Source organism: Falco peregrinus, chromosome 5, assembly GCF_023634155.1.
Source record: "Falco peregrinus isolate bFalPer1 chromosome 5, bFalPer1.pri, whole genome shotgun sequence".
Lineage (NCBI taxonomy): Eukaryota > Metazoa > Chordata > Aves > Falconiformes > Falconidae > Falco > Falco peregrinus.
This window is the reverse complement of record NC_073725.1, coordinates 66,095,143-66,121,305: the sequence shown is the minus strand read 5'-3', so window position 1 is coordinate 66,121,305 and position 26,163 is coordinate 66,095,143. Positions and strand designations below refer to the sequence as shown.

Below are 26,163 nucleotides of genomic sequence, written 5' to 3'. Positions count from 1 at the left end.
CAGCCAAGGGGGCTCACACACACCTCCCCCCGCCCCGGGTCTTCTCCCTGTTCTCACCATCCGTCTCTACGAACTCGCAGAGTGGGGCGGGGGGTGTCACGGACCCCCTGCCTGCCCCTGACACTCCCAGCCCCCCCAGACCTCCGTGCCAGGCTGTGACACCCCGGCAGTGATGCCCACCCCCAATCCCATCTGGCAGGTGCCCCCCAGCCACCGCTACCACTGCCACCGCCGTCCTGCCAGACCCCCGACCCTGCTGAGCCCCCGGAGCCCCCCATGCCCCCCAGCCCGGGGGCTGTGCTCCCGCTGCGGGGGCTGCAGGCTGCCCCCAGCCGTGCCACCCTGGCCATGCTGGTCCCCAGTACATCCCAGTGAGAACGAAGCCCCCCCCGCCCATCCCCTGGCCCACCCGACTCACTGGGGCAGCGGTGGTTCGGGGGTCCTGGGGGAGGTGGTGGGGGTCCCGGGGGTGGCCTTGCGGTCCCACTCCACCCCCTCCGGGAGCTGGAAGACGTGGCCGGGCAGCAGCGCATCGGGGGGGGGGCAGCACCACCGGGAGCCCCCCCCCTCGGGGCCAGCACCCTGTCCCCACCTCCGCCATGGTCAGGATGAGTCCCCGCCACACCTGCGCCTCCCAGCTCGCCGTCTGCGGGGGGGACACACAATGACACGCGAGGGTGGCTTGTCTCCTGCACCCTCTGTGTGTCCGCAGCCTTTCCCTCATGCCCCCCTCCCCCGCCTCTGCATCCCCCTAAGCCTGCCCCCTGCCCCCATAACCCTGTCCCCGCTTCTGCATCCCCTGTACCCCCGAATCCTGCCTCCTGTGCCCCCCAGTGTCCCCTCAGTCCCCAAACCCTGCACCCTGCACCCCCCCACGCCACTGTATCCCCCTGAGCTGCCAAGCCCTGACCCCCCCAACCTGCACATCCCCACCCGTGCCCTCCACCGTGTCCCCAGCCCCCCCCGGTCCCCCAACACCCACCCAACACTGCCCCCCCCCCGGTCCCCTCCACGTCCGTCCGCTACCCTGCGCCCCCAGCGTCCCCCGGTGCCGGTGTCCGTCAGTCGTCGTCCCCCGCCCCGTGTGTGTGTCGCCTCCCCCGGTGCCGGTCCACCCCCCCAACATGTGTGTGTGCCCACCCCCCCCCGGCCCCCGGTGCCGGGTCCCTCCCCCCCCCCCCCCCCCCCGTGTGTGTGTGTCGCCCCCCCGATACCGGTGTGTCCCCCCCCCTCCGATGTGCGTGTGTGTCGCCCCCCCGGTTCCGGTGTGCCGCCCCCCTCGATTCCGGTGTCCCCCGTCGTCGTCCCCCCCGATGTGTGTGTGTGTCGCCCCCCCGGTGCCGGTGTCGCTCCCCCAGGCGGGGCGGGGCGCGCGGGGCCGCCCCATCACGTGGCGCCGCCGCGCGCACCGGGGAGGCGGGAGCGGCGCGAGCGCAGCATGGCAGGTAGGGGCGGGGGGCACCGGGCACGCACGGGCACCCCCCGGCCGGGGACGCGCGCACCGTGCGCGCACACGCACACATGCGCGCGCACCGCGCCCCCGCCGCCCCCCCGGGGTACGCGCCCCCGCGCACATGCACCTGCGCGCGCGCGCCTCCCGCACACACGTGTGGCCCCGCGCGTGCTCACAGCCACCCGCACGCGGGGCACGGGCACGCGGGACCCTGGGCGCGCGCCGGGCCCGGGACCCCGCGGGTGGGGACAGCCCCGCCCCCCCCCCCGCCCCCCCCCGCCCCCCCCCCCCCCCGGGCTCCCGGCGTCGGGGGACACGCGGGGCTGGGGGGACGAGCCCCTGTCCTCTGTGTGCCCTGGCCCCCAGCCGTGGCCCCAGGGCCCCATGTCTCACAGCCCCCATGTCCCACACCCATGTCCCCTTGTCCTTTGTCATCATGTCCCTGTGTCCTCACACCGCTGCATCTCCCCCCCGCCCCTGGCAGTGTACCCCATCCCCCTGTCCCTGTGCTCACCCCCTGCTGTGACCCTGTGTCCCCTCTGTGTCCCTGCATGCTTGTGCCCCAACATCCCCATGGCATCATCTTCATGTCCCCGTGTCCCTGTGCAGCCCTGTCCAGGTGTCCCCACCTGCAGGCAGACATGAGGGGGACACACCCAAGGGTGCTCTTGGGGGGACACCCAGGGGTGCTGCCCCCAGGGAGGACCCCACATGGCATGTGTCCCCCCCGCAGCGCTGGTGGCCACGTCCCCCGGCGGGGATGAGTGCCTGGAGGAGGATGAGGACGAGCTGGAGCCGGGGCTGGACGAGGCGGAGGCCGAGCCGGAGGCCGGGAGTGGGGCCAAGGTGGCAGGGGACACCCGGGGCGCCGTGCTCACCCGCCGCGGCATCACCCTCCGCGTCCTGCTCCGCGATGGGCTCCTCGAGCCGGCCCGTGGCGTCCTCTCCATCTACTACCTGGTGAGCCTGACCGGCGCGGGGACACAGCGTGGGGATTGGGTTGGGGGACAGCGCACAGGGGACAGGGATGGGGGACAGGGCACAGGGGTGGGGGGACATGGGACAGGGAGGGGGGACAGGGCACAGGGATGGGGGACAGGGGTGGGGAAGAGAGATGGAGGACAGGGTGCAGGGACAGGGGACGGGGGACAGGGGTGGGGCATAGGGCATGGGGACGGGGCACAGGGCACTGGTGGGTGCCCCCCCCGGCTCACCCCCACACTCCCCAGGGCAAGAAGTTCGTGGGGGACCTGGGGGCGGACGGGACCATCACGTGGCAGGAGACGGGGCAGGTCTTCAACTCGCCCAGCGCCTGGGCCACCCACTGCAAGCGCCTGGTGAACCCCGCCAAGAAGTCGGGGTGCGGGTGGGCGTCCGTGCGCTACAAGGGCCAGAAGCTGGACCAGTACAAAGCCGCGTGGCTGCGCAAGCACCAGCCCAACGTGCCGCCTGCCGAGGAGGTGGGTGGGCTGCCCCCCCCAGCCCCCTGCCAGGGACCCCCAGTGTGGGTGGCAGGATGGGTGCCAGCCCTGTGCTGCCGGCAGAGCCTGGCCAGTGAGGGCGAGGAGGAGGAGATGCCTGAGGATGAAGAGGAGGAGGCGACGAGGGAGGGTCGGGCGCCTGTGCCGGAGCTGGCGGTTACCAAAAAGCTGGAGGAGAGGAGCAAGAAACAACAATGCAAGAGCCTGGCGGAGCCGGCGGGGACGGGTAAGGTGGCACGGGGGTCCCGCGGGACCCCAGGCAGCTCGGCAGCGGTGACGGGGCATTGTGCTTCGCAGATCACGGCCCCCCGGCGAAGCGGTTGGAGAGCAAACCCCGGGTGCCCGTCCGCTACTGCACCCTGGGCACCCGTGACTCGGCCAGGTAGGGTGTGACAGGGACCCCAGCCCCACGGGTGCCACCCACAGGCACAGGAGGGGCTGGGGGCAGCGGTGGCAGAGGGGTTGCGGCTCTTCCAGGAGCCCCCAGACCCTGGTGGAGGTGACATCGTTCGCCGCCATCAACAAGTTCCAGCCCTTCAACGTGGCCATTTCCAGCAACGTCCTGCTGCTCCTGGTGCGTCCCCTCCCCGGGGAGGGGAGGACAGGCTGGGACAGCTCTGATGGCACTGGGGACACCTGCAGGGAGGGGGAGTCATCCTGTGCCCCCTCCCCCGTCCCCGTGTCACTTCGGGGCCAAACTGTTGATTTTAACCTTTTCCTTTAGGACTTCCATAGCCACCTGACGCGGAGCGAAGTGGTGGGCTACCTGGGGGGGCGGTGGGACACCAACACACAATGTAGGTAGCGGGGTGGGGGGGTCCCCCCTTGCCCAGCCCACAGCAGAGCCACCCACCCCTGTGCCCGCCCCCCCGCAGTGCTGACGGTGCTGCGAGCCTTCCCGTGCCGGACCCGCCTGGGCGATGCCGAAGCTGCCGGTGCCGTGGAGGAGGAGGTAAAGCAGCGCCGGGGGGTGTGGGGTGTGGGGTGTGGGGGTCCCGGGGGACCCGTCCCCACGGCACCTGCCCACCCCAGATCTGCCAGAGCCTGTTCCTGCGGGGGCTGTCACTGGTGGGCTGGTACCACAGCCACCCCTTCGGCCCCGCACTGCCCTCCCTGCACGACATTGACGCGCAGATGGATTACCAGCTCAAGCTGCAGGGCAGCGGCAACAGCTTCCAGCCCTGCCTGGCTCTCATCTGCGGTAAGCGCCCGGTCCCCACCATGCCGGGGGTGCTGGGGCTGCGGCCCCCCCGTGTCAGCCCCACCTCTCCCTCCCAGGACCCTACTATCATGGCAACCCCGGCGTGGAGTCCAAAATCGCACCCTTCTGGGTGATGCCGCCGCCAGAGGTGGGTGGCTGCCGGTCCCGCGGGGCAGGTATTTGGGGTGGGGGTGGCCCCAGTGCCGTGGGGTGACCCCTCTGCGCCGCTCCTCTGTCCTCCAGCAACGGCCCAACGACTACGGCATCCCCATGGACGTGGAGGTGGCTTACATCCAGGATGGATTCCTCACCAACGACGTCCTGCAGGAGATGGTGAGTGTGGGGTGGGGGCCCCGAAAACCCCGTCCAGCCCAGCAAGGACCCCGGCCCCACTGGGGGCTGGCTGAGCTTCTGCCACCCATCATCCCCTTCCTGCCCTTAGCCCCAGTGACGGTGACAATCCCTCCTCCATCCCCACGGTGCTGCCGAGGTCTGGGTGCCGGGCGGGAGGCACGTGCCCAGGCTCGGGGCAGCCCCGGTGCCTGCAGCCCCTCTCTTCCCCCCCACCCCAGACGCTGCTGGTGGAGTTTTATAAGGGAGCCCCCGACCTGGTGAAGTTCCAGGAGCTGTGGAGTCAGGATCAAACCTACCTGGACAAGCTAAAGGTGAGCAGGGGTCTTCCTCCGCTGGGCTTGGGGGGAGGGGGGCTGGAGCTGGAGCTTGAGCTGTGGCCACCCCGGTGTGTTAATTAACCGGGCTGCGTCCCCATCTCAGGGCTCCCTGGCGTCCCGCACCCCCAAAGACCAGAGCTTCACCCACGTCCTGGAGCAGATCTACAGCCTCCTCAAGCTCAGCAGCTGAGGGGCTGGGAGCCCCCCCTTCGGTTCGGACCAGGTGCCTTCCCAGCAGCCAGGGCTCGGCTCGGCAGCCCCCCCCCCAGCCCCAGGGGCTCACCCAGCCCTGGCGTGGGGCAGCACTGCGGGGACACCGCATCGCCTGCTGCTACAGGGGACTCGCCCGAGGGGTCCCGGGACCCCGCTGGCTCCTGCCCTGCCCCCACGGGGCAGCGGTGGAGGGGAGGGTGGTGGTGGTGGTGGGAGTCTCGGCTGTTAAGTTGTTTGTGGAAGTGGTAGTTGATTAAAGAGCAGTTCCTGAGAGGCGGCCGGCGTGCGGCTCCGCTGGCTCGGGGACATCTTGCTGGGATGGTGCCAGTGGCCTCATGGGCTGCAGTCACCATCCAGCTGCCTGTTCTGGGGGGCTGAACCAGGGGGACATTGATCCAGGGCTGCTCCTCCAGCCCACTGTGCCCCCCCGCAGCCCCGTCTCGCAGCCACAGAGGACGCAGTCATTAGAAAGAAGAAAACATTTAATACTTTCATTCAGAGATACAAGTCGAGATTTGTGGGTCATCTTTTTTTCCCCCTAAAAACCAGGAGAAACCATTACAAAAACCCCAAACCATCTAGCAGGTTGTCCCAACTGACAAAACGCATTTCAATCCACCTGAGCAGGAACCAGTGTTCCCAGGATGTGACCCCTGTCCCCACTGGGAAGGGGACAAAGGTGAGGGCCCTGGGGGCACTGGTCCCTTGGGCTCCCTGTGCTGTTGGGATCAAGGGGGGAGCTGCCTTGTGCCCCCCCCCAGTCTGGGACTGGGGTCACTGGTCAGCCCGCTCGGAGCACAGTGTGGCAGGGGACTGGACACACATTGACATGCACGGTTAAAATCATTAAAAAAGGGCTGTGGAACTGTGACGGGAGCCGGGAACAGCAGGGACAGGGATGTGCTGCAGCATGGGCCTGGTGCGGAGCTGGGGCTCAGCCCCCGGCCAGGTGAGGAGGAGGAGAGATGCTGGAGCCCGGCCAAGGCTGAGGAAGAGGGAAAGAAACCACTTTTCTAGCAAGGAAAACCACGGAGTCAAGAGAGATGGGGCGAGCGCTGCTGCTGCTGGACCCCACCCTGACCCCCACAATAAGGAAGATGCAGGGATGCTTGGGGCTGGCAGAAGTGGCGCTGAGATGTATGATACCTTTTCCCACCAAACACAGTGGCCGAGGGGCATGTTGCCCACCCCCCCAGGAGGGTGGCTGTGGGGCAGAGACAGGGGGCACAGCAAAGGCACGTGAGGATCAGCCGAGCTCCAGTCCCACAGCCACGATCCCTGGTCCTGTGGCACGGGGTGCTGGTGGCTCCCTGGGGATGGTGCAGAGCCTCAGAGAGGAGACACAACCTACTGTGCCCCATGGTGGGCAGACCCTGGGCTGCGGCCCAGCTCCCACCACCCCCAAATTATCCCCCAACTCTGACAGACTCGGTGTAGAGTTTGTAGTAGGAAAAGCCCAAGGTCCAGATGCAACCTGGCCTAAAATACTTAAAAATCAAGGGCAGAAGGGAGCAGCCACCCCCTGTGGAGCTGAGCTCTGCAGGGAGGGGGCACAGGGCCAACAGCAGGCAGGGGACATCCTTGCTGTGTCCCTCTGGGGCAGGCAGGGACTGCACAGAGCCCCCGACAGGGCTCAGCACCCGCACCGCGGGGCTGGCTTAGTGTTTGATGGGTGGTGTAGTGTTGCTGTGCCACAGCATCCCTCCCTGGAGCCCCCAGGAGCGAAAGAGCCAGGTCCTGCATCGGTGCTGGGCTGTAGGGAGGCTGGGCACCCGTGGGGGAGGGGTAGTGTCAAGGTCTCACCCCTTGGTGATGCTGGGGGTTGCTTTGTCCCCTGCCACTGTGCCACATGTCTCCGTGCGCTGATGCTCAGCGTGAAGGACGCATCCTGGCTCTCCCACCTGGCTCATCCGGATGCTTGACCCAAAGGAAAAACAAAAACTGGACAGGGAGAGGCCTGTGACAATCGTACAGCCCGGGGGGGGGGACACCTGGCAGGGCGCGCAAAGTACCGAAGTTCAAGCACCAGAAGGACAAAAAAAAAAAAAAAAGAAAAAATTAATTAAAATAACCAAATTCAAGGGGCTGGGGGGGGCCATTTGACCCTTCTGGCTTGTTCCCTGGTGGCAATCTCGCCCCGAGGTGATGCAGAGATAGCACGGCCCCACTGCCGAGGGCGGGCCGGTGTCGGGATGGAGGTGGAATGGAGCTCGGCCCGCGCCGGGAGCGGGGACAGGAGCCATGCCGTTCACTGAGGTAGCGGAACCAGCACTTCCACGTAGTTGAGGGGGAAGAAGCCCGACTGGCCGTTGATCATGCCCTCGTACCAGTTCTCGTCGATCTGGTTGGTGAGGGTGATGACGTCCCCTTCCTTGAAGCCCAGCTCACCGTCGTTCTCAGGTTCGAAGTCGTAGAGAGCCTTGCAGCAGGGCTGGTCCAGGGGGGCTGTGGGGAGAGGCGAGGGGCAGAGGTGAGCCGGACCCCCACACACCATCCCCTCAAGCCCCCAGCTCCGCCGATGCCAGGGATTCCTGCCGGGGATCAGCGGCTCCGCCAGGGCCGGGCTCGCACAGCTGGTTTCACAGCCCAGCTCTGCCCTGCGCGGGGAAACTGCCCCTTCGCCCTGCCCGGCGCTGCTAGAGCACTAACTCAGCACGAACCCCTCACCGGCTTTCAGCCCACAAGCTCCTCTGCTGTCTTGCTCCAACCACCTCCTTCGTGACCTTCTCCCAGAGCAGCCCCCTGCCCCCAGCCCCCCATCCTGCCTGCTCCTGCTCCGAGCTGTTCCCACCGCCACGAGACCACCACGCTGGAAACCAGGCGGCGAAAAGCCGTGTTTGTCCCCAGAGATGAGGGAAGCTGCTGGGTCAGACATGAGGACATGGAGGACCACCCCGGGGGTCCCTCTGCTTTACAGGGGTCACCTTGACTCTGTGGGCGACGGGAGGGAGAGGACTACCCCTGCCTCCCTGGGCACAGAGCTTCAATTAGCAGCTCGGTGCTGCATGCGAGCCCCCCTGCCCCCCCCCCCCCCCCCAAAAAAATGGGGAGAAACCCAGTCTTCTTCCCCCATCTCAGCTCCACGATTTAAGCATCAGACTTTCTGACTGCAAAAGGGATTTTTTTGTAGCCGGGAAAGCTGCTGCTTGCTCTGTCTTTGTGCTAACGTTTTGGGATGAGCAGGCACTCGGCTTTGCACCTGCAGGGATCCTGCTGGAAGGGGACCAAGTGAATACAGACCACCAGGGTCTGCAGGGCCCCCGCTCCCCTCCCCGTTGCCCTGTGGCTCTGCACTAGCACTCTCCCAACCAGGGCAAGGGGAACGGCACGACCAGCAGCCAGCACATCTGCTCTGCTGAATACCCACAGCAAGAAAGGACCAAGCATGAGAAGAGAACTCTGAAAACACCGAAAGCGGCAGCCAAGCAGATTCACGGTTTTGAAACAACTCCCCAAAATACCAGGCTGGTCCCACCACTGTGGCTCTTTCCCTATACCAGGCTCCTCAAGTCCTCCTGCCTCCTTGCTGCGCCACCACGAGCTTTCCCCACCGCAACGGCTCTGAGCCACAGACCCAGCCTGGCCTTGGGACCCCAAGGGGTCCCTTCAGCAGGAACGCTGACCCACGGACCCCACGTCATCCCAGGAACCCATCCGAGGCTCCCTGCTGCCCAGCTGGGACCACCAAACCTGCTCAGCATGCTGAGGCTCTGCCTGCTCCCCCCAGCCCTCAGCAGCAGGGTATGAGGGGCAGCACGAGTAGGGGTGGGAGAGATCCAGGCTGGGTGCTTGGAACAAGAGTGGGGTAATCCTCAAGGTGTCTGATGCCTCATGGAAAAGCATCTGATCACTGTGGCCTCACGCAGGACATGCCTGTGTGATGGTAGCTGCTACAGCTCCTCCGGGTGAGTGACGACCCCAGCTTTGGCGTGGTAAATACCAGTATAGCGTGGCTGTTTTAATTTGAGGCTTAGCTTAAGGCTTAGCTTAGCTTAGCTGTTCTGCTGGCCAGGCTCAGCACGGAGGTATTAGCGGCTCCAAGCAGCAGCATCACGGAAGGAGAAGCGAGGAGGGATGGGGAGAGATGGTCACACATCATGCAGTGCAGAGGGAGGAAACTCACGGATACTCCTGACGGAGGCCCGGGACGGCTTGTCGGATCGGAAAGAGGAGGAAGCTGCTTCCAAACAAAAAGAGACATGCTTAAACCAACGTGAACTGGAGAGAGGGAAAGGTAGGGCCCAAAGGGAGGATCTGTGAGGAGAAACAGGGCAGCCCACATGCTGTGTTAGAAACCTGCCTGCCTCGCTGGGACCAGGGAGGGACAAATGCAGCATGATGGAAGACAGGGAGGGAGCGAGAGATGATTCATTTTTGCTGTCTGCCACTGCTGGCACTGACCGGGCACCACACGCCAAGTGGCCTGGGCTGCAGACCCCGCTGGGACATCCCCAAGCCAATATAACAAAGGCTGCTGAGCCCCAAGAGAAAACAGCCCAAGTCTAGAGGCATTTCTGACGTTTTTCAGAGCCACCAGCTCGTGCAGGCACATCCAGCACACCAGAAACATCACTTCCAGGCAGAGCAGCTCCCCTCCAGCCCCAAGAGGCTGCTCCAGAGGCACCCGTGTGCGCACGCAGGGGACAACTTTACCTGAGACTTTGGGGGTAGGATTGCAAGAGAAGCCCCCGTTAGATTGGTCAGTGTCTCCAAAGTCGTATGTCTCCCTGGGTTTGGGCTTGTACTCCCGCTTGGGACGTGAGGAGGCCTCCCTCATTCTGGAGGAAGGAAAAGAAATGTGGATAAAGTGAAATGTGAAACAGAATATGATATCAACGTGGTATCTATCCTCCTCAGTGGCCATGCAAAGTTGCAAATTGGTTTGTTGCCAAGAATCTGCACAACACACTGCACTGGGGTGTTCTGAAGATGGATCTTGCCCAGGGTTTGGGACCTTGCCCTTGGAGAGGGCCACATGCCCCAGGCTTCGCTAAGGCATCCCAGGCAGTTCAGGCCAGCAGAGGACACCCGTGCTGCAGTTCGAAAGCTCACACTTGGCAGGATCCTCCCAGTTCTTCTTAATTCAAACCAGACCCAGCACCCACTCAGCAGTTTCTTCCACAAGGGAAGAACAGCAGTGCAGCATTGCCAAATTGCCCCAAGAAGCGGAGAGGCTGCCCTGGCTCTGTCCAAGCCACCCTGTGCCAGGTTGAGGAAAGCACGTCCCCGGCTCTGCAGGGCAGCCCCAGATGCAACAAAGCCATCTCTCCTTCCTTGGCCGGGGCTTGGGAAGACGCTTGCTCAGGTTTGACAGAGCAGCAAGAAGAACGACTGTGCGAGTCATGGCAGTCGCGTGAAACAGCTCACTCGGTATTTCAACAGCACCCCTGTGTTTCTTGGCACCTTGGCAGCAACCACACATTCCCCACGGCTGCTGCAGAGGTCAGGCACTCGAGGAGAGGCAGGGAGAGGAGCAAGACCGGGCAGCTCTCTGGCTCTCCCTGCTCTGGTGTGCCAGACGCCTGTCTGCCTTTCACCAACTCCTGTGGCTCAGAACTCCAGAGCACAGGTGGTGGGATCTGCCAGGAGACCACCACGCAGGGAGGAGGGAGAGCAGGGCTTGCTGGAAAACAAGGGTTCTGGTGGGGAGCTCACAGAGCCTGCCTTTAACAAGGTGATGGAGGTGTTCTTCCACTGGCCTGTGGCCACCACGTCGTCCCACCACGTTACATTCACCTCCTGGTCTTCAGAACTACCGGGAGCCCTGGACAGGGCCACGACCATGGCCACTGCCCAGGTACGCTCCTTAACCGCAGCTGAAGCTCATGGCACAGAGACTCTAGGCTAGGCAGTTCCAGGTGACACAGGGTGACAGCTGAGCCATCTGCTCCAATAGCACGATGCAACTTCTGACTCGATCCCGGGTCTGGCCACGAGGCACTTCGTGGGGGGCACTCCCACGCTCAGCACCCCCAGTGCCAGGAGCTGTGAGCCCTGCCATGAAGGGGATCCCACCCTACTTCAGCCCTGCCGAATTCACCTCCAGCCGCGCCGGGAGCAGCGCCCCTGGATTCAGGCAGGGCTCAGCCCAGCAGAGGCGAGCTGCCCGTGGTGCAAGCACGGAGGTTTTGTTTCAAACGCCAGAATGTGCCCATCACTGAAAGCACGTTGTGCAGCTGGCATCGCTCCCTCCAGCCCAGAGGAGGTCTGTATTGAAGCTCTAGCGACTGCAGCTTTACCACCAGAGGACTGATTGAGGGGGAGAGTCAGGTATTTACAGACAAGCGTCACAGGGAGAGCTTGTGGCTGTGAAAACTGAGAGTGCCTTCAGCACCCTGGGACTCACCTGCGTTTGAGTTTTTCTGCAAGCTCATCCAGGATCTGCACTGCCTGCCTGTGGTAGTCCAGCTGGGCGTCCACCAAGGCTGAGAGCTGGCTCACCTGCTCGATCTGCGAGAATCACACCAAGGTGGGATGAATGGCTCTCCCCAGCTGAGAACAGGAGACTCCTGCATTGCGCATGGGGGCTGAGACCATACCGGGGAATGTGTACGAAGGGCAACTTCCCTGGGGAGATGAGGAGAAGGCTTGGGATTTCAGACACCAGAGGTCGGGCACTGGCTGAGCTCAGCAGGACAGAGGGCACCTCCTACCGCACTCTGGGCTTTGCTAGCTGTTCAAATCCTCCCCAAGTAAGCTGCATTACCTGCCCAAACTCTCTCGCACCAACACACTGAGAAGAGACCCACCTGGTACAAGCCACAGCCTCTCCTCTGGCCAAGGGCTTGATCAGGAATGAGAGACTACAGAAAGGATAAGAGGCCTGCCAAGCCACGTGCTGGGCGCTCAGATCTGGGTTTTCAGAGAGCAAAACCACACTTGCAAGAACAAGAGTGGAAATCAGCGTCTAACTTCTGCGTCCCTCAAGAGATTCCACCCTCGTGTACACAGGAACATGCAACCCACCCGGCAGCTCGCAGCCCGGGGCAGAGGAGCCCCATGCACTCACATCAGTTTCTAGGAGGTTGTGCATACTGGTCTCTGCTACTTCCTTGGACTCTTCAAATTTCTCCATGGCCTGTCGAAGTTCCTCATCGGGGATTTTGCCCTGTCGTTTCTTCTTGTAGTCAAAGTCCAAGCGTCTGCCTTCCAGCTTCTTGAGATGGTGCTGGGAAGAAGACGGTTATGAACAGTAAAGGAAAAGAAGGAAAAGCCAGAGACTGGCAGCAGCCAAGCTCTCCCGCTGGGAAGGCAGCTCTAGTTACAGGCCAACTTCATTCGCTTCAGAAACCTGATCTCGGAGCACACACGTCTGTGGCTCCCACCTTTGTTCAGACTCCGGAGAGGCTCCAGGATGTGATGGAGAGCTGCATGGCAGGGCTGCTGCGAGGCGGCAGGGAGGAGTGGACCATCCGGACTCAGTCTGGCAGAGGATTACTGCTGCAGAGGCTTATTACTAAGAAAAAACCCTCAACAAATTGGCACGGTGATGTGACTTCACCCCCTTCTAGCCAAGAGCTGGAGGAAAACACTGCAGGAAGCAGCCTGGGTCTGTTCCCCTACGCAAGCCTTTCGGCAAGATGAAGAGCTGGCCCGCTACTTTCAGCTCCCCAGGAGCAACAGGGATCTCTGGAAATCAGGAACTGGGATGCAGGTTCTGCACACTGCATCCCCTGACTGCTTAGGGCAGAGCTGCTTAAATCAGCGCTATGGCAGCCTGCAGAATTGGAGTACAGGTAAGTACTAGTACTTAACAGCAGTTGGCGGTTATTTTATCTGGGCCACCACTGTAAGGAAAACTCAGTCGAGAGTGCTGCCTTGGGAATTAACAGCTTGGGATGGATCCTATTGCAAAGCCTGGCCCTACTTTGCAGTCTTGTCCCTACAACAGCACACGGGAGTTACCAAGCTCCATGTCTCCCCAGCGAGGCACCGAAGGGCCTTCCTGAGATGCTGCATAAGAGACCTAGAAGGAAGCTTGCTCACAGCTTGGAAGTTATAAAACCCAGGCTACTAACAGAACAGAGCCGACAGCTGTAAAGTTTAATGCCAGGCAGCCCAAATGTAACAGGGCTGGGAGCTCACAGCACAATGAACCAAACCCAGCAAGGCCAGAAGGCACATTGGGATGTACTCCCACAGCATCCTCCATAAAACGTGGCAAACGGAGAACCACTGAAACCTGCGTCCAGCCTTATGAGCTGCTCAGGAGCAGCAGCAGCAGCAGTGCTGAGCAGGGAGGAAATACTAGTGACCCCAGCGAGTCCCAGCGAGAGAAGGCACGCACAGGGCAGGCGAACAGACATGATACTTACACGAGTCCTTGGTTCCCACCATGACAGAGCAAGCAGTTACATGCACTAGTAGCCAGAAGAGGCCAGAAATGAAAGAGATGATGAGGAGAGAAAACCACTGAGGTATTTACCTGGATCTCTTTCAGGTCTTTGTCACACAGGTTCTGAAGGGGATCGATAAAATTTTGTTTGACTTCAATATCCAGCGAGTCCTTCACTTCAGCCAACCGCTTCATAGATTCACCAGCATCAAGAAGCGCATCGCCTTCGAGTGAGAAAAGGAAGGGAAGAGAAGAGGAGAAGGGAGAAGGGGCCAGCCAGTTAAACAGAGCTGAAGTCTGTGGCGGCTGCATGCAGGGCCATTCTGCCAAGACACCCAGCGAGTGCAAGCTCCGTCCCCTGTCCAACGCCCCCGTATTTTTCTATCTGGAGCAAATCCCCGAGCCTGGCATAGAGTGAGTGGTGCCCAGCGTGAGAGCAGGCAATTGCCTGTTGGTATTGACTCCACACAAGACACTTCACTAACACGCTTCATTTTTTAACTCTGAAAAACAGGAACAATCTCTACAACTAGAAGAAGGAAAAGGTAAAAATATTTTCAAAAGCAGTATTTTTAAGCTCCATGTTAGCTCAGGGAGTCACTGAACTGCTAATTGGCCATGCAGTGCTTTAACCTTGCTTTGCTCCTTGGCCACTGCTGGCAAGAGAAGCCCAGGGCAGAGGCGCATTCAGTCTGATCCAGCCTGGCTATCCTTATGTTCAGACAATTTTAAGCCCAGAGTGCTCTGACCAACTTTTCAGGTTTCCCCAGATGCTGGCAGCAAACCTGCAGCCTTTTCTTCCTTTTAGACACTAACCTGCACCTGGCCAACCTCATCCCTTCTCCTCCTCTCTCAATTAAAGAGCTCAAAGTTGCTCATTGAAACCTATTTAGTTTCATGCTTTTCTAAGGCTCCTGCCACAATGACAGTTAAGCCAGATGGACTTGAAGCAAAGCATATTTCGTCTTGGCTTTTTATTCCACTGGAAACCATTTATAGATTAAATTATTCCTGTGCAGCTCTGGCGAACCAGCCATTTCAGCACTACATCAGCACAGGGGAATACACCAGCGAAACAGAGGGTAAAGTGAAAACATCACTCTACTGTCCAGCTGGAAAAAAAATATAAAAGAAGAGTTATTTCAATTGTGATAACCCTAGATAACCTGTCATAGGGAGGGATGCGGTACTAGCACAGAAATTTATCAAGTTAAGTGTTCCTTATAAGAGAGGCTATTAAAGGAAATCAGGTTTGGTGTGTTCTAAAAACTTCCTTCCCCCTTGCTCTCTGTAACAACTGCGGTTCCTACAAGCCAAGAGAGATATGCAGGGCTCTGAGTTGGCCAGAGGCATTCTCAAGAATCCTTCGTCACTCCTACAAAGTGGCCAGAGCTTTTTAATTTTCCTAAGGCAAGGCGGCTCCTCCCTGCGCTGGAAGCCATCAGACAGCTGTGCACTGTACCAGGTCTGTCACGTGCACAGGCTGATGTTTCAGTAGATTAAAATTGATGTCACTGAAGAACTTCACCCCCCTCCTCCCTGCAAGTCACACGTGGTTATGAGAAATTGCCACGCAAAAAAAGATTTCTTGGCTACCGCCTCCCTATAGCAGAGCTCTAGCTGGAAACTGCACCATAAAACTTGAAATCTCGCTTGATCTACTTTCCACATCACCATTGTTCAATTTACAAGCAAGGAAGCATTTTTTCCTACATGCAAATTTATCTCAGTGTTTAATAAGAAAGTATTAAGAGGTGGTTTTGCACATAATGCCATGGATCGGACACCTGGGCTCTGCTCGCCCCTTCCCTGCCGCCCTGGGTGGAAGTCTTTGAACGTCTTTTAAGAGCCCTCAGTACCGTTAGGTGACGCAAAGGGTCACACAGCCCTTCCAGAATTTAGAGTAACAGCTTGGAAATCTGGCAGCAGCCTTTGCCACCTCATCTGCACGCTCCTAGGGGGAGCTGGTCTGACAGGACACTCACCGAAGTTGGAGTCCTCACCCAGCTCCTTGCCGTATCGGATCATGCTCTCCCCCAGCAGCCCTTCCGATTGCGGGTAGCCGGGGTTCTTCACCTGCCCGCGGATCTTCGACATCGTGTTGAGCATGGTTAGCTTGGCTCTGGAAGCTGGCACAGAAACATCCACAGCCGTGTTTGCAATTACTTGGACTTGCCAGCAGCAGCTGGCCACTGCCAGCTTTTTTTTTTCTTCAAGCTACACCCAAAGCCAAGAAGCCCTATTGTCTTCATCTACCAGAAATATCATTCACTACAAAAGGAGAAGTTTCTTTTCCAAGACAGCAAGCAAAAATAGTTCCCCAAACTCGCCAGTGAAGGCCAAAGGAGTTTCCCCAGCCCTCCCATAGTCCCTGGAGCGCTCTCTGAACGAGCTGGTTGGAAGCATGCAGGACAGCAGGCTTCAGAGGTGATGCCTACGAAGCCAGCCACCCCTTCCTGGCCCAGAGACACCACTTTTTCCGGATATCCTGAGAAAAATGGGTCTCCTTCAGGGCCTCTGAAGGCAACTGAACTGAGCCTCTCTAGGTCCAAGGCAGAACATGTGTCTGTTCTTTCACTGCTCAACAGCAACAGCAGCGTTGTACAGCCCAGAACACGGCACAGGGCAAGAGGGGTATCTGAGCCTGCACCCGAGCCTCCTGGCCTCGGAAGTGGGCTGGTAACCAGTATCTCAGGGCCACAAAGGTTCTCTCTGACATCTCTTTGTCCCCTCTGCCTCTTTTCCCTGGAAAATGGTGGGGCAGAGGGAAGGGGACAGGGGAAGTTCAGGCACTCACCTGGGTTCGGCTGGAGGTACTCTATTGTTCTGGTCAATACTTCTGTAACTGCCTTGCTGGTCAGGTCCACTTTCTGTAGGTAAGACAAGATGACCCAGCAGCAGTGAAGCTCAGCTCAGGGCTTCGGCAAGGTCACAGAGGCATTGTATGGGCAGTTTTAGATTTCTCTTGTTCCTTACTCACCTTTTCCATTTCCTTGAAGTCATCGTCTAGCTTGGTCCCTTCAGCCCCTCCAACCTTCTCGCTGACCAGCTGCAGAAAAAGAACAAGAGAATAGGAATCAGGCATTGAACTAACTGCTTAAAGCTCCTTATACCTCGTGGAATAAGTCTCTGGGACAGAAAGGGAAGGTCCAGACAGCATCTGCAGGAGAAAGGAGGTGGCAGGAACAGCCCAAAGCACATCAGAAAGAGGTAGCTCTTTGCTAACACTGCCCACTGAAAATCTACGCATCTCCTACCCTCCCCAAAGCTTGGCTCAGCCAGGATATTCCTCACCCAACAGAAGCTACACAGCTCCTTAAATCACACCACACGGCTCCAACTCCAACGCTTGCTGGAAAAACCAAGCAGCAGAATTGTCTCTCGACTCCATTTTGAGCCAAGGCTTCAGTTTCACACATGGCAAAATGCAAGTAAACAGGGAACGAACACACTCTGCTCACAGCAGCCAGCACAAGAACAGAGTCTCGAGAGAGCAGAGACTTCTCAAAGCCCTAAATCATCACTCTTAGGGGAAATACTGGAGGAGCTCAGGATCTGGGGCACGGGGGTTTTGAATTCTTTGTAAGCAGAGGATAAAGAGATCTGCAAAAGCTACAGTAAAGTTTTCAAATCCATTTATCAAAGCATCTCTGACGCCTGTTCTAGAACTAGTGAAAAGGTGAGATGTTCGACAAGCTGTAAAGACAGGGCTGCTTTTGGCTGTTTGTGTGAAGGCTTATCAACTTAGTTCTAAATAGCACTAGGTCTAAGAAAAGACCCCTGCTCCCTAAACCTTGCCATTCAACTGCCAGAGCTGAAAGACAATAAGTGCCTTATTAAATCCACCTAAAAAGTGTCCTTTCCTGTAGCCCAAATGGAGAGGAATGCTTCCTTCCCAGCTCCACACCAGTGTGGCAAGGCAAGTGACAGTGCCTGGGGATGCAGGACAGATGGATTGGCCAAAATTAGTCATTATCTTGCCCCGAACTGGTCTAAACGGATAGCAAATTACCTACACAGACATCAAAGGCGGTCTAGGAAACAGGCGCTGACTCCCAAGTGCTTGATGCCTGCGGCAGGGCATCGCCAGGATTTCACATGTTTGTAGTCAAAACTCCAGTTCTGGATGAACAATACAGGTTTGTTTACTTCAACATCAAATACTTGATTTTATCAAGTCTTTCTTCCTCTGAACCCTCCTGCTCCCGTGGGGATTCAAAACGGTTCCTTACTTTTTTTGAGGAAGATGGGGGGAGAACACTTCAGCAAAAGCACTCGGAGGCACCGGGCCAGGCACTCTGCCCTGCCTGCTTGCACCGACCATGCGGGCGCTCAGCCCCCAGAAATGAAGTTATCAGGCAGGACATGCAGAAGTAATGCTTGTTATTACAAAGAACAAGATCTTCAGTGTTTCAGCAAAAATCCCATTTCCAGGCTCCAAAATAGAAAGGAGGAAAAAAAAAAATACAGTACAGCAAGTGCCCAGCTTTGCTTCTGAGGACAAACACTGCTGCTCAGAGCACAGCCACAGCTGATAAGCTTCTTGCATCTTGGTGGGGAGACATCAGCAACCGCTCAACACTGCCGAGCAGCACGGACATTACGGAGGAGAGGCTGGGGAGCACGGAGAGCTCTTCCAACCAACCGCTCGGCACGGAGCTGTGCAAGGTCAGTCACTGCAGGGCCAAAACAAGGGTTCAACGAGGCTGACAAATGAGGCACAAGCCTCTCGGAGCCTTGCTGCACCAAGGGAAACTTTTTTCCTCTTTGGGAGGAAGCATGGCTCAGCAGAGGACCTGAGATGCCCAACAAAGAGGGGTGGCTGTAGTTCACCCGTGACATTTAGACACTGTGGGAAAGGAGAGGGTTGCTGCTCCCCTGGCTGGCCCAGCACAGCTCTGGATTTCATTCTCCGGTTTAACCCTCAGATAAGGGCTTCACCAGTCCACAGGACCCAGCAAGAGCACGCCAGGATGTCCCAGCCCTGCCTGCCCCTGCCATGCTGCATCTGGCTAGCACACGAAGAGGCTCGAAGGGATATCATCACCCCCCCAGCTGCCCGCAGGCAGGCAGCCGATCCAAGCATGATTTTTTTGCTTTTTTTGGACCCCTGCTCCACGCCTGGGGTGCCAGCACACACCCCTGCAAGCCGGCTCCGAGATGGGGAGGCACACATTCCTCTCCAGACACACTGAGTCTAGAAAAAAAATCCCCACCAAGCAGTTGCTCTGCCTGCCAGGGCAAGCTCAGCGGAGCAAAGCTCGCTCCCAGCTGCCATTGCCTGTCCCCTGCCAAAAGTCCCACAGCCTCCACAGACAGAAGGGGGCATGGATCGCTTTCGCAAAGGTTGCACCTCTGGAAACCTCCTTTATTTTTTAATACACCTGGGAAGGGTGCAATTATCCCAAGCGATTCCATTCCTGCTTTTCTCCACCCACCCACCCACAAATTTGCAGCCCAGAAAGCTGCAAATAACCCTTCCGGCAGGGAGCTGGGCTGTCATCAGGGACTGCATGCCATGTCACAGGCATTGATCACCACAGTGATCTGGGAGGCTTAACACCCACCCAGAGAGCCCTGAGACGTGAAGGAGGTAAAAACCCCCTCACTCGCAGACTAATTTAATCCTCCTTTTGACGTCCAAGAAATGCTACTGCTGCCCTGCTGCGAAGGAATAATACAATTGAGGTTCTCTCCCTGCCGGCTCTAATTAAACTGGGAGGCTTCATCACAGGAGGAAAGGAGGTGGGATCATGTGCCATCCGCAGCAGCTCCATCCCTATCCCCACGCTCCCAAATCTGTCAGTCAGGAAGACAAACTAATGCTGATTCCACCATGGCGCTAGCCGAGACACGAGCCAGGAGAAGCCCTCGCCGGCTCCTTGTTTAACCTAGAGCTTCACGATGGAACTGGGAGCCAAGTTTCCAAGCGCCCATCGTGCGTCTCATCGTGCCGCCTGTGGAGCTGGCGAGGGTTGGCAAGTAGGCGGCCGCCTTTCTCAGGGGAGCATGAAGTCCACGGGAAAGCTCGCCCCTTGCTTGCCGGACAGGAGGGGAAGGAAGCATCCACGTGCTGCTCGTAGCATGTGGCTTGGCGTAAGTGAACTGTAAGATGGTCAGTGAAATGCTGCCGGTGCACATCCCAGCACAGCTTCCTCCAGGGAGCAGCTCGGTGGCTTTTTTGAGGATGTGGTGACAATTTTCTGCATTTTTATTTCTTGAGCAGCCAAGAGAAGACTTGGGATACATCCATCTTGCCCTGGTCGGGGATCTAACCTCCTGTGAACATTGCAACCAAGACATATGTGAAGCCAGGGAAGGGACGGTGCAAGGCAAGATATGCAAATCGCTAATCAAATTCAGTGGCCTAAATACTCTCTTGCAGCCTTATGCTGAAGCACATCAGCTGGCTTGGAGTGAAAGATGAGAACAAGTCTATTGTCTCTGGTTTCTTTAATCTCCCAGCCCTACCAGGATGGGACACATACTAAAAGGTTAAACCCGAAGCAAGCCCTGCCACGGCTCAGAGAGAGGGGCAGGGTGCAGCCACTGGGCAGAAGCCCTCAGCCACACCACTGCAGCAGCCGAAGCTGAATGCTTCCTAGAGCAAATATTAGCACAAGGCAATACAGTTGGGCGTCACTGCTTCAAAACGGGACGGCTGTTTACCTGGCATCGCAACCAAACCATGCCGCAGGGCGGGGGAAGAGGGCTGAAGCAGACAGTGCACGCAAATTCCAACAGAGAAGCCGGGAATCAATCCCTCGCTTCCCATCCATGTTTAATTAAAAGGATACTGGCAGTTAAAATATGCCCTAGATAGCTCCAACCTGAGATCAGAGTAGGGAGGTGCACTTAATTGAAGGCTGGTGCAGGGCTCCTGAGCTGTGCCGGGGTGCAGTAGCCCCCACCTCAGCGAGCATCACGTAGAGCACAGCATCCAGCCCGCTTCATCCACAGGAGAGCTGATCCAGAGGAATGAGATATGACCACTTCCCACCACCAAAGGGCTGCTCCCAACCACACTTTGCAGTTTCTGCAGCTTCATTTTAAAGAGCATCAGCTCACGGGGACTTCCGTCGGCTTCCTTCCCAGGGGCGTGGGAACGCGAACAATCCCGACTTCCCCTCGCTGTTCAAAACCCACTGGAGGGCTGCGTGTGGTGGAAGATTTTCAGAAATGAAAGACCTATTATTTAAACTAACTACTGCAGCAGGAGGTTGGCTACGGGGAGAGGCAGGAATGGTATGTGTACACAGAGAGGGAAGAAAGGCGTGATGAAGAGGGCTTCTCTTTTACAGCTGGGAGTGGGAGAGAAACAAGGGAGGGCTGCGCAGCCGCTCCCAACTTACTACACAAAATCCATGCACTACTCCTCAAAAATCCATCCTTCCTTCATCTCATCCACTCAGCTCCGGGACAACGTGCAGCAGATCAAGAAATCTGAGTGTCCACCCCTTGCTGTACTGCATTGGGCATCCTTACATGGACCAGATGGATCAGACAGGTATCAATCAGTCTTATCAGTCTGCTCACGCCGTCACTGACGCCCAGACAGATCCCAAAAGCTTGGAGAAGGAACGTGAAACACCCACTCCCACCCCAAACCCGCATTTCTCTCATTGCTGGATGCAGCATCACCCCCATTAACATTCCTGCCAGGAGCATGAGGCCATGCCCAGCACGCTTTGCCATGCGGCAGGTGTGTGTGGCCAGGATGTGCCTGGATAAATTTAGGAGCGCAGAAGATCAGGAGAGGTTTTGTGAGCAGTAGACGAGGCTATACCCCAAGAAGAGATGGGCAGCCCCAGCTCGGAGCAGTGGCATGGGCTGTTCTGCCTGGCTGCATCGCTCCCAGGGGGTGCTGTTGGCAGAGGTGTGAAAGATGCCCAACACAAGAAAAAGGTTTTTGTACAGCATCAGCAGCAAAATTCAGGACAAGCCGAGAGGGAGGATGCCATCTGCCAAACTTCCCCCAGTCGAGAAGCACCTGCAAGGCCCCTTGACACCTGGAGGAGAGCAGGTTTGCAGCGCGTGCCACCCTGAAAGTCCTCGTCTGCCCAGCCCATGGATGTGGGAGACATAACTCGGTGCCATTTTCTGCTAATAAGCAGTTTTTCCATGTGACTTTACATGCCGGATTTTGATGTTCGGCGCTTTAGCCTTTAGATACTTTAAAATGGGAAATTATCGCTTGCTCAGCCTCAGACAAGCAAAACACAAAACTTTTTTTTTTTTTTAAACTTGCTTTTTCCATAGCAGTCAGCCCTATTTATAACATATCAAACATGCCATCCTCACATTCAAAACAGCTGCCCACAGTAGAATGAAAACTTTATCCCTCCAGATAATGCTGTATCAAAGCTTTCCTCTTCCTCTCCGCTGCCCTCTGCCTCTCAATAGAAAGTTCCCTTCAAGAAATAATAAAAAAAACCCACAGACAAGCAAACACACAAGCAGCTCCACCCTGGCTCCCTTCACCAGGAAAGAGCAAGTCCACAATGGAAAAAGCCAGCCCACAAAATAATTAAAAAAGGTGCTGTAAATGTTTTGAACCCCAGACGAAAAGGGCTTGAGTGCAACACAACAGCCTGGTAGAGACATGAAGAAGCAGCAGTGAAGGAAAACCAGGGGTGACCGGGATCGCTGGTGCCCAGTTTCAATTGTGCCCAGCAGCACAGATCTGTGGGATGCTCTGTAAAACCTACATAAAGCCATCACCACTGCTCTGGCTCAGCAAGGCGTGACTCCCTGGCAAGTGTGGTGTTTGGTCATCTTCACTGGTAGCTTCATCATCACAGTGCAAGAGGCAGCTGGGCGGTTGCAGCTCCACGGAGCCAACGTGACAATTTATTCTGTCGCTGCCTGTGTATTTAAGCTTTAAAATTGCTGGGTAGTGAATGGGTTTAGTCACTCAGCTGCAGCCAGCGGGACATGGCAATGGCAGGGCTGCAGAGCCCCCAAAAAGCCTCCTTGAAACACACTCCACCTCAAACAGCGTGCTCGGGAGAGGCAGGAGCTCAGCAGCACCACAGTCCAGCTGCAGCTCCTGGAAAACACCCGGGGGGGCTCCTCCCCGAGCACCCCACACGTCTCTGCCACCGCAGAGGCTCCTTGCAGAACCAGCTTGTACTGGGAAGTGTCTCAAGGCCAATGGCAATCCCTCGCAGATGTCTGAGCTCTGATGTGCTGCCTGTCTGTGCCACAGTGTCTCATTAAAAGTTAATTGTCACCTTCCTGGCATAATCCTTGGAAAAGAAGCAAGACTAGAAGGTGCTGGTCCAACAGCAGACACCAGTTGGGATCTGGAGCACATGTACGTTGTGTCAAGGCCTCGCTGCTGTGGACACGTCTCCGGCTCCCAGCCACAAAGGCAGCAAGCACACAGGGCTGGGAACTGGGACGAGACAACGAGACTCCCGTGGAGCAGCAGCGACTGATGAAAACCCACTGAGAGCTTTAACACTGCGCACACCCCTTTTCTCCCCAGCCAGCCTGCAGTTCTGTCTGTTCATGTTACCTTTGTAGGTCTAACTGTATTCTGCCTCTGTAGAAGCTTTTATGTTTTGGGTTTGGTGGTGTGTTTTTTTTTTTTTTAAATTAAAAATGGAAGGCATCCTTTCTTAAGGAATGACACTGCTGAGAGGCAGCGGACACCCCAGTTTAAGGAGAGATCGGCATGCCCACAGCAAAGCGCACACTAATCTGAGCAACTTCTGACCTACTTGAAGGAGAAGAAAACAGATCAAAGTGTTCATTGTGCGGAACAGGGGATGAACAGTTACCACTAGACTTGTAACGAAGAGGAAGGCACATTTCCCTAGCAGATCCTCATGCTCCGAACCGCTGCAGGACTGGAGGCACCCAGCAGCTCATGCCCCTCATGATGCTAAGCACCATTGCACCAACTGGACTCTCTCACCCCAAAAGCTGCCACTCTAAGGAGAGAAAACCAACAAGTGCTAGAAGAGGAAAGAGTGCGAGAGGAAGCGATTTGCCTACTGTCAAGGGCAGGTTATCAGCAGAGCTAAAAACAGAAGGTGGATGTCTGTCTCACCACTTCTCACATCCCTGTTGGGCTGTGGGGCAAACCAGAGAAGGAGGAACAGCAGCTGAAGCTCTCACCCTCCAGAGCAAGACTTTGCTGCTTAGTCCTAACATCAGCCCTGCCATTGATCTAACCTGTCTTGGGGCACCTGACACTTCTACTGGCCACCAAAGTAATCTAATCTGCAATCTGCCCACCAAATAGCTCACAGGAGCATTTTTACTCTGTTAGCCAACTCTCAGTCTTCTCCTGAACTTTCTTTCCCTTATTTTTCATTAAAATGGCCAGTCCTATCCGAGACTCGCCACGCAAGCACCGGCGATGTACTTGTGCAAAGACACATAGAGGTGCTCTGCTGCCTCCAGACACGTGCAGCGGGAAAACGTGTCTAGAAACAAACTGAGCACTCCACCCCCTCACCATCTGAGATGGGGATCTGGCCTCTCTCCACCCAGTGCCGGAGGAATTGCCTTGATTTTGAGCAGGAAGGTCAGCCCAGAACAATGAAGAGCTCCTTCTCTTCCCTTCCAACAAGGTAGAAAGCCTTCAAAGTGACCTCAGGTTGTAATCTTATTATACAGAAATCGCAAAGAAACAGCGGCTACATGCAAAGACAGCTTTCTAGGGAGCCACCTGTCAAATCACCTACTCAAAGCACTATCAAATGACTCATCTCCATCCAGCAGATGCACTCAGAGGAATGAGGACAGCATGATTTTTTTTTTTTTTTTTAAAAGTAACTTCAGCAGCAGCCAGCAGGTCACACTCGCAGAGCTCAGGCCAGAGAAGGGCATACGTATGCACTGCAATGCAGCCGCTCCCTGTGTCCTTGGGGGATTCATCCTTTCCTTGTCCGCAGCATGACAGCGTTTAAAATCCTGGTTGCGATCCCTGTTTACGAGGCTATGTGCTCGTCTTGATGCTCTCCAAGCTAACTCCTCCAGGAGGAGAAAAACGGTGCCTCCTTCCCACCCCGAGCAGAAGCCAGCAGCTCAGCTTGCCCCAGCTAACACCCAGGCAGGAACGGGCCAGCCTGCTGGAAGGGCACAACGCTGCCTCAAAACCAGACTCACCCCAGAGGAGAAAGGTTTCGACATGCAGCTCTCACCACGGGGAGACCCTTGAAATGTTCTTGCTACAGGGAAGGGGGCACCTCCCAACAGTCGGCAACGGCCATTTGCATCATAAACATTTTCTCCTATTATTAGTCACCTCTTGCATGCTCTGTACCAAATGAGACATAATTTCTATTCAGCTGGAAAAAAAAAATTGGGTCAAGTGAACAGGGAAAACAAAAACACGTAAGGAAGAAAGCAGCAGCTCTCCTCCCTCCCCCAGCAATGCCTTTCTCCTCACCCACTTGCAGTGACTACAGCAATTCAGAGGAAGCCCACTAAACCGAGGGGAAACGTGGAATATTTGCCTTGTATCCAGATTTCCTGCCCAACCTCCCTACGTCCTATCTCAGACGAGCCTCAGTGAATCACAGCCTGACTTTTACAAAGCTGCTGAGACATCATTCCTCAGCAACTCCACCTGACCTTTGCGGGCCCAGGGGAAAAAGACAAGCAGCTCCTCGCATTTGAGACTTGGAACTGCTCATTAAATGAGATATAAAAGTACAAAGCACTAGAAGTGCCTCCTAGTAATTGTGAACCTTGGTCTCCTCTTCTGCAAAGCTTCAATGACAAACCCAGGCAGGGCACCCAGCAGTCCTGTCCTCTGGTCGGCGTACAGATCAGCCCCAACTGCCTGCCTGCATGCCGCTCCTAGTGATTTCACAAAAAGGAAAAAAAAAAAAAAAAAAGAAAAAAAAGGGAACAGGGGGGCTTACAACACCTGCATATCCCTGGGGAAAACACCATGGCCACAGGACAGCTTGCAAAAAAGCAGCAGATGGGATTTCTGCTCCCCATGCAAACTGAGACAGATGAAAAAACACCTCCCCGAGGTGCATGACACTAACTGGCATCACCCAGAGAAAAATCTTGGACAACAACAGAGCCCAGGGACTACCAAAGAACTGGGAAGGAGGCAGAACCACCTGTGGATGTGCAGCATGAGGAGACCAAGTCAGACTGATGGGGCATGTAGAGCAATTACCTAAACAGTATAGTCATGGCTGCATTCAGTGTTGGGTGGCAGACAGTGCTAATGAGTTCAGGGGAGAGTCAAGGTGAGTTCCCAGGCAGGTTTACAGACAGAAGGGAGATCAAAAAAGGTGCTGAGCTCAGGCAGCAGCTCAACTCCATCAAAGGGAAGGCAAAACCTCCTCTTCCTGGCTTAACAAGGACAGCGTTGGCCAAGCAAAAACTCCAGGACAGACCTAGTGATATCTCAGTATATACAAACATCAAAGAGGGAAAGAAATAATTGAGAACACTATAAACACACGTTTTCCTTGTTAATTTGAATACTAGGAAAAGCTTAGCAGCTATCAGACCACAGCACGGCATCCTAAGGAAAAGGCGAGTGGGAACAAGTGAACAGATGAACGTAAGACTTCCAGGAGCGATCCAGCAGCAGGTGTTGGACCAGGTCAGACTCCTGCATCAGTTCCACCAAGAGCTCTGCACGGGGGCCTTCCCTACATCCAGGTACTCTGTCCTGCTTCCAGCCCACGCGAGATGATGCCGAACCCTTTTTTTTTCTTGCTGCACATCCTTAACACTGGCTACAACTCATTTCAGACTGGTTTAAATGTGAACAAATCCCTCCCATCGCTCTGCAGTTTGCTTTTTACTCTGCAGACGATGCTATC

General features: G+C 56.9%; 2 protein-coding genes across 5 annotated transcripts in view; one reads left to right on the top strand and one right to left on the bottom strand.

Moving 5' to 3' along the window:
- Positions 1-1,380: 1,380 nt before the first annotated feature.
- Positions 1,381-5,145, top strand: MPND (MPN domain containing). 3 transcript variants are annotated; one of them, XM_055806872.1, is made up of 13 exons: positions 1,381-1,445; positions 2,187-2,413; positions 2,683-2,913; positions 2,998-3,160; positions 3,232-3,316; positions 3,412-3,508; positions 3,659-3,731; positions 3,810-3,886; positions 3,976-4,135; positions 4,213-4,283; positions 4,379-4,468; positions 4,708-4,800; positions 4,910-5,145. In XM_055806872.1, the coding sequence occupies exons 1-13, from the start codon at positions 1,439-1,441 to the stop codon at positions 4,994-4,996; spliced, it is 1,461 nt and encodes a 486-aa protein (XP_055662847.1). In that variant the 5' UTR covers positions 1,381-1,438; the 3' UTR covers positions 4,997-5,145. The 3 variants fall into 3 exon arrangements, with proteins under 3 accessions (XP_055662847.1, XP_055662846.1, XP_055662848.1); XM_055806871.1 differs by having other exon boundaries at positions 3,967-4,135; XM_055806873.1 differs by lacking the exon at positions 4,910-5,145 and having other exon boundaries at positions 3,967-4,135; positions 4,578-4,716.
- Positions 5,146-5,483: 338 nt separating this feature from the next.
- The window catches only part of SH3GL1 (SH3 domain containing GRB2 like 1, endophilin A2), a 30,186-nt gene continuing 9,506 nt past the window's right edge, over positions 5,484-26,163 (bottom strand). The window contains exons 2-10 of one of the 2 annotated variants that reach the window (XM_055806874.1): positions 16,335-16,403; positions 16,152-16,224; positions 15,340-15,483; positions 13,445-13,578; positions 12,029-12,187; positions 11,366-11,469; positions 9,673-9,797; positions 9,143-9,196; positions 5,484-7,464 (exon numbers count right to left, since the gene is read on the bottom strand). In XM_055806874.1, coding sequence (XP_055662849.1) covers positions 7,268-7,464; positions 9,143-9,196; positions 9,673-9,797; positions 11,366-11,469; positions 12,029-12,187; positions 13,445-13,578; positions 15,340-15,483; positions 16,152-16,224; positions 16,335-16,403 — 1,059 coding nt within the window. In that variant the 3' untranslated portion in view covers positions 5,484-7,267. The remainder of the gene's footprint in view (positions 7,465-9,142; positions 9,197-9,672; positions 9,798-11,365; positions 11,470-12,028; positions 12,188-13,444; positions 13,579-15,339; positions 15,484-16,151; positions 16,225-16,334; positions 16,404-26,163) is intronic. The other variant, XM_055806876.1, reaches the window with a different exon arrangement.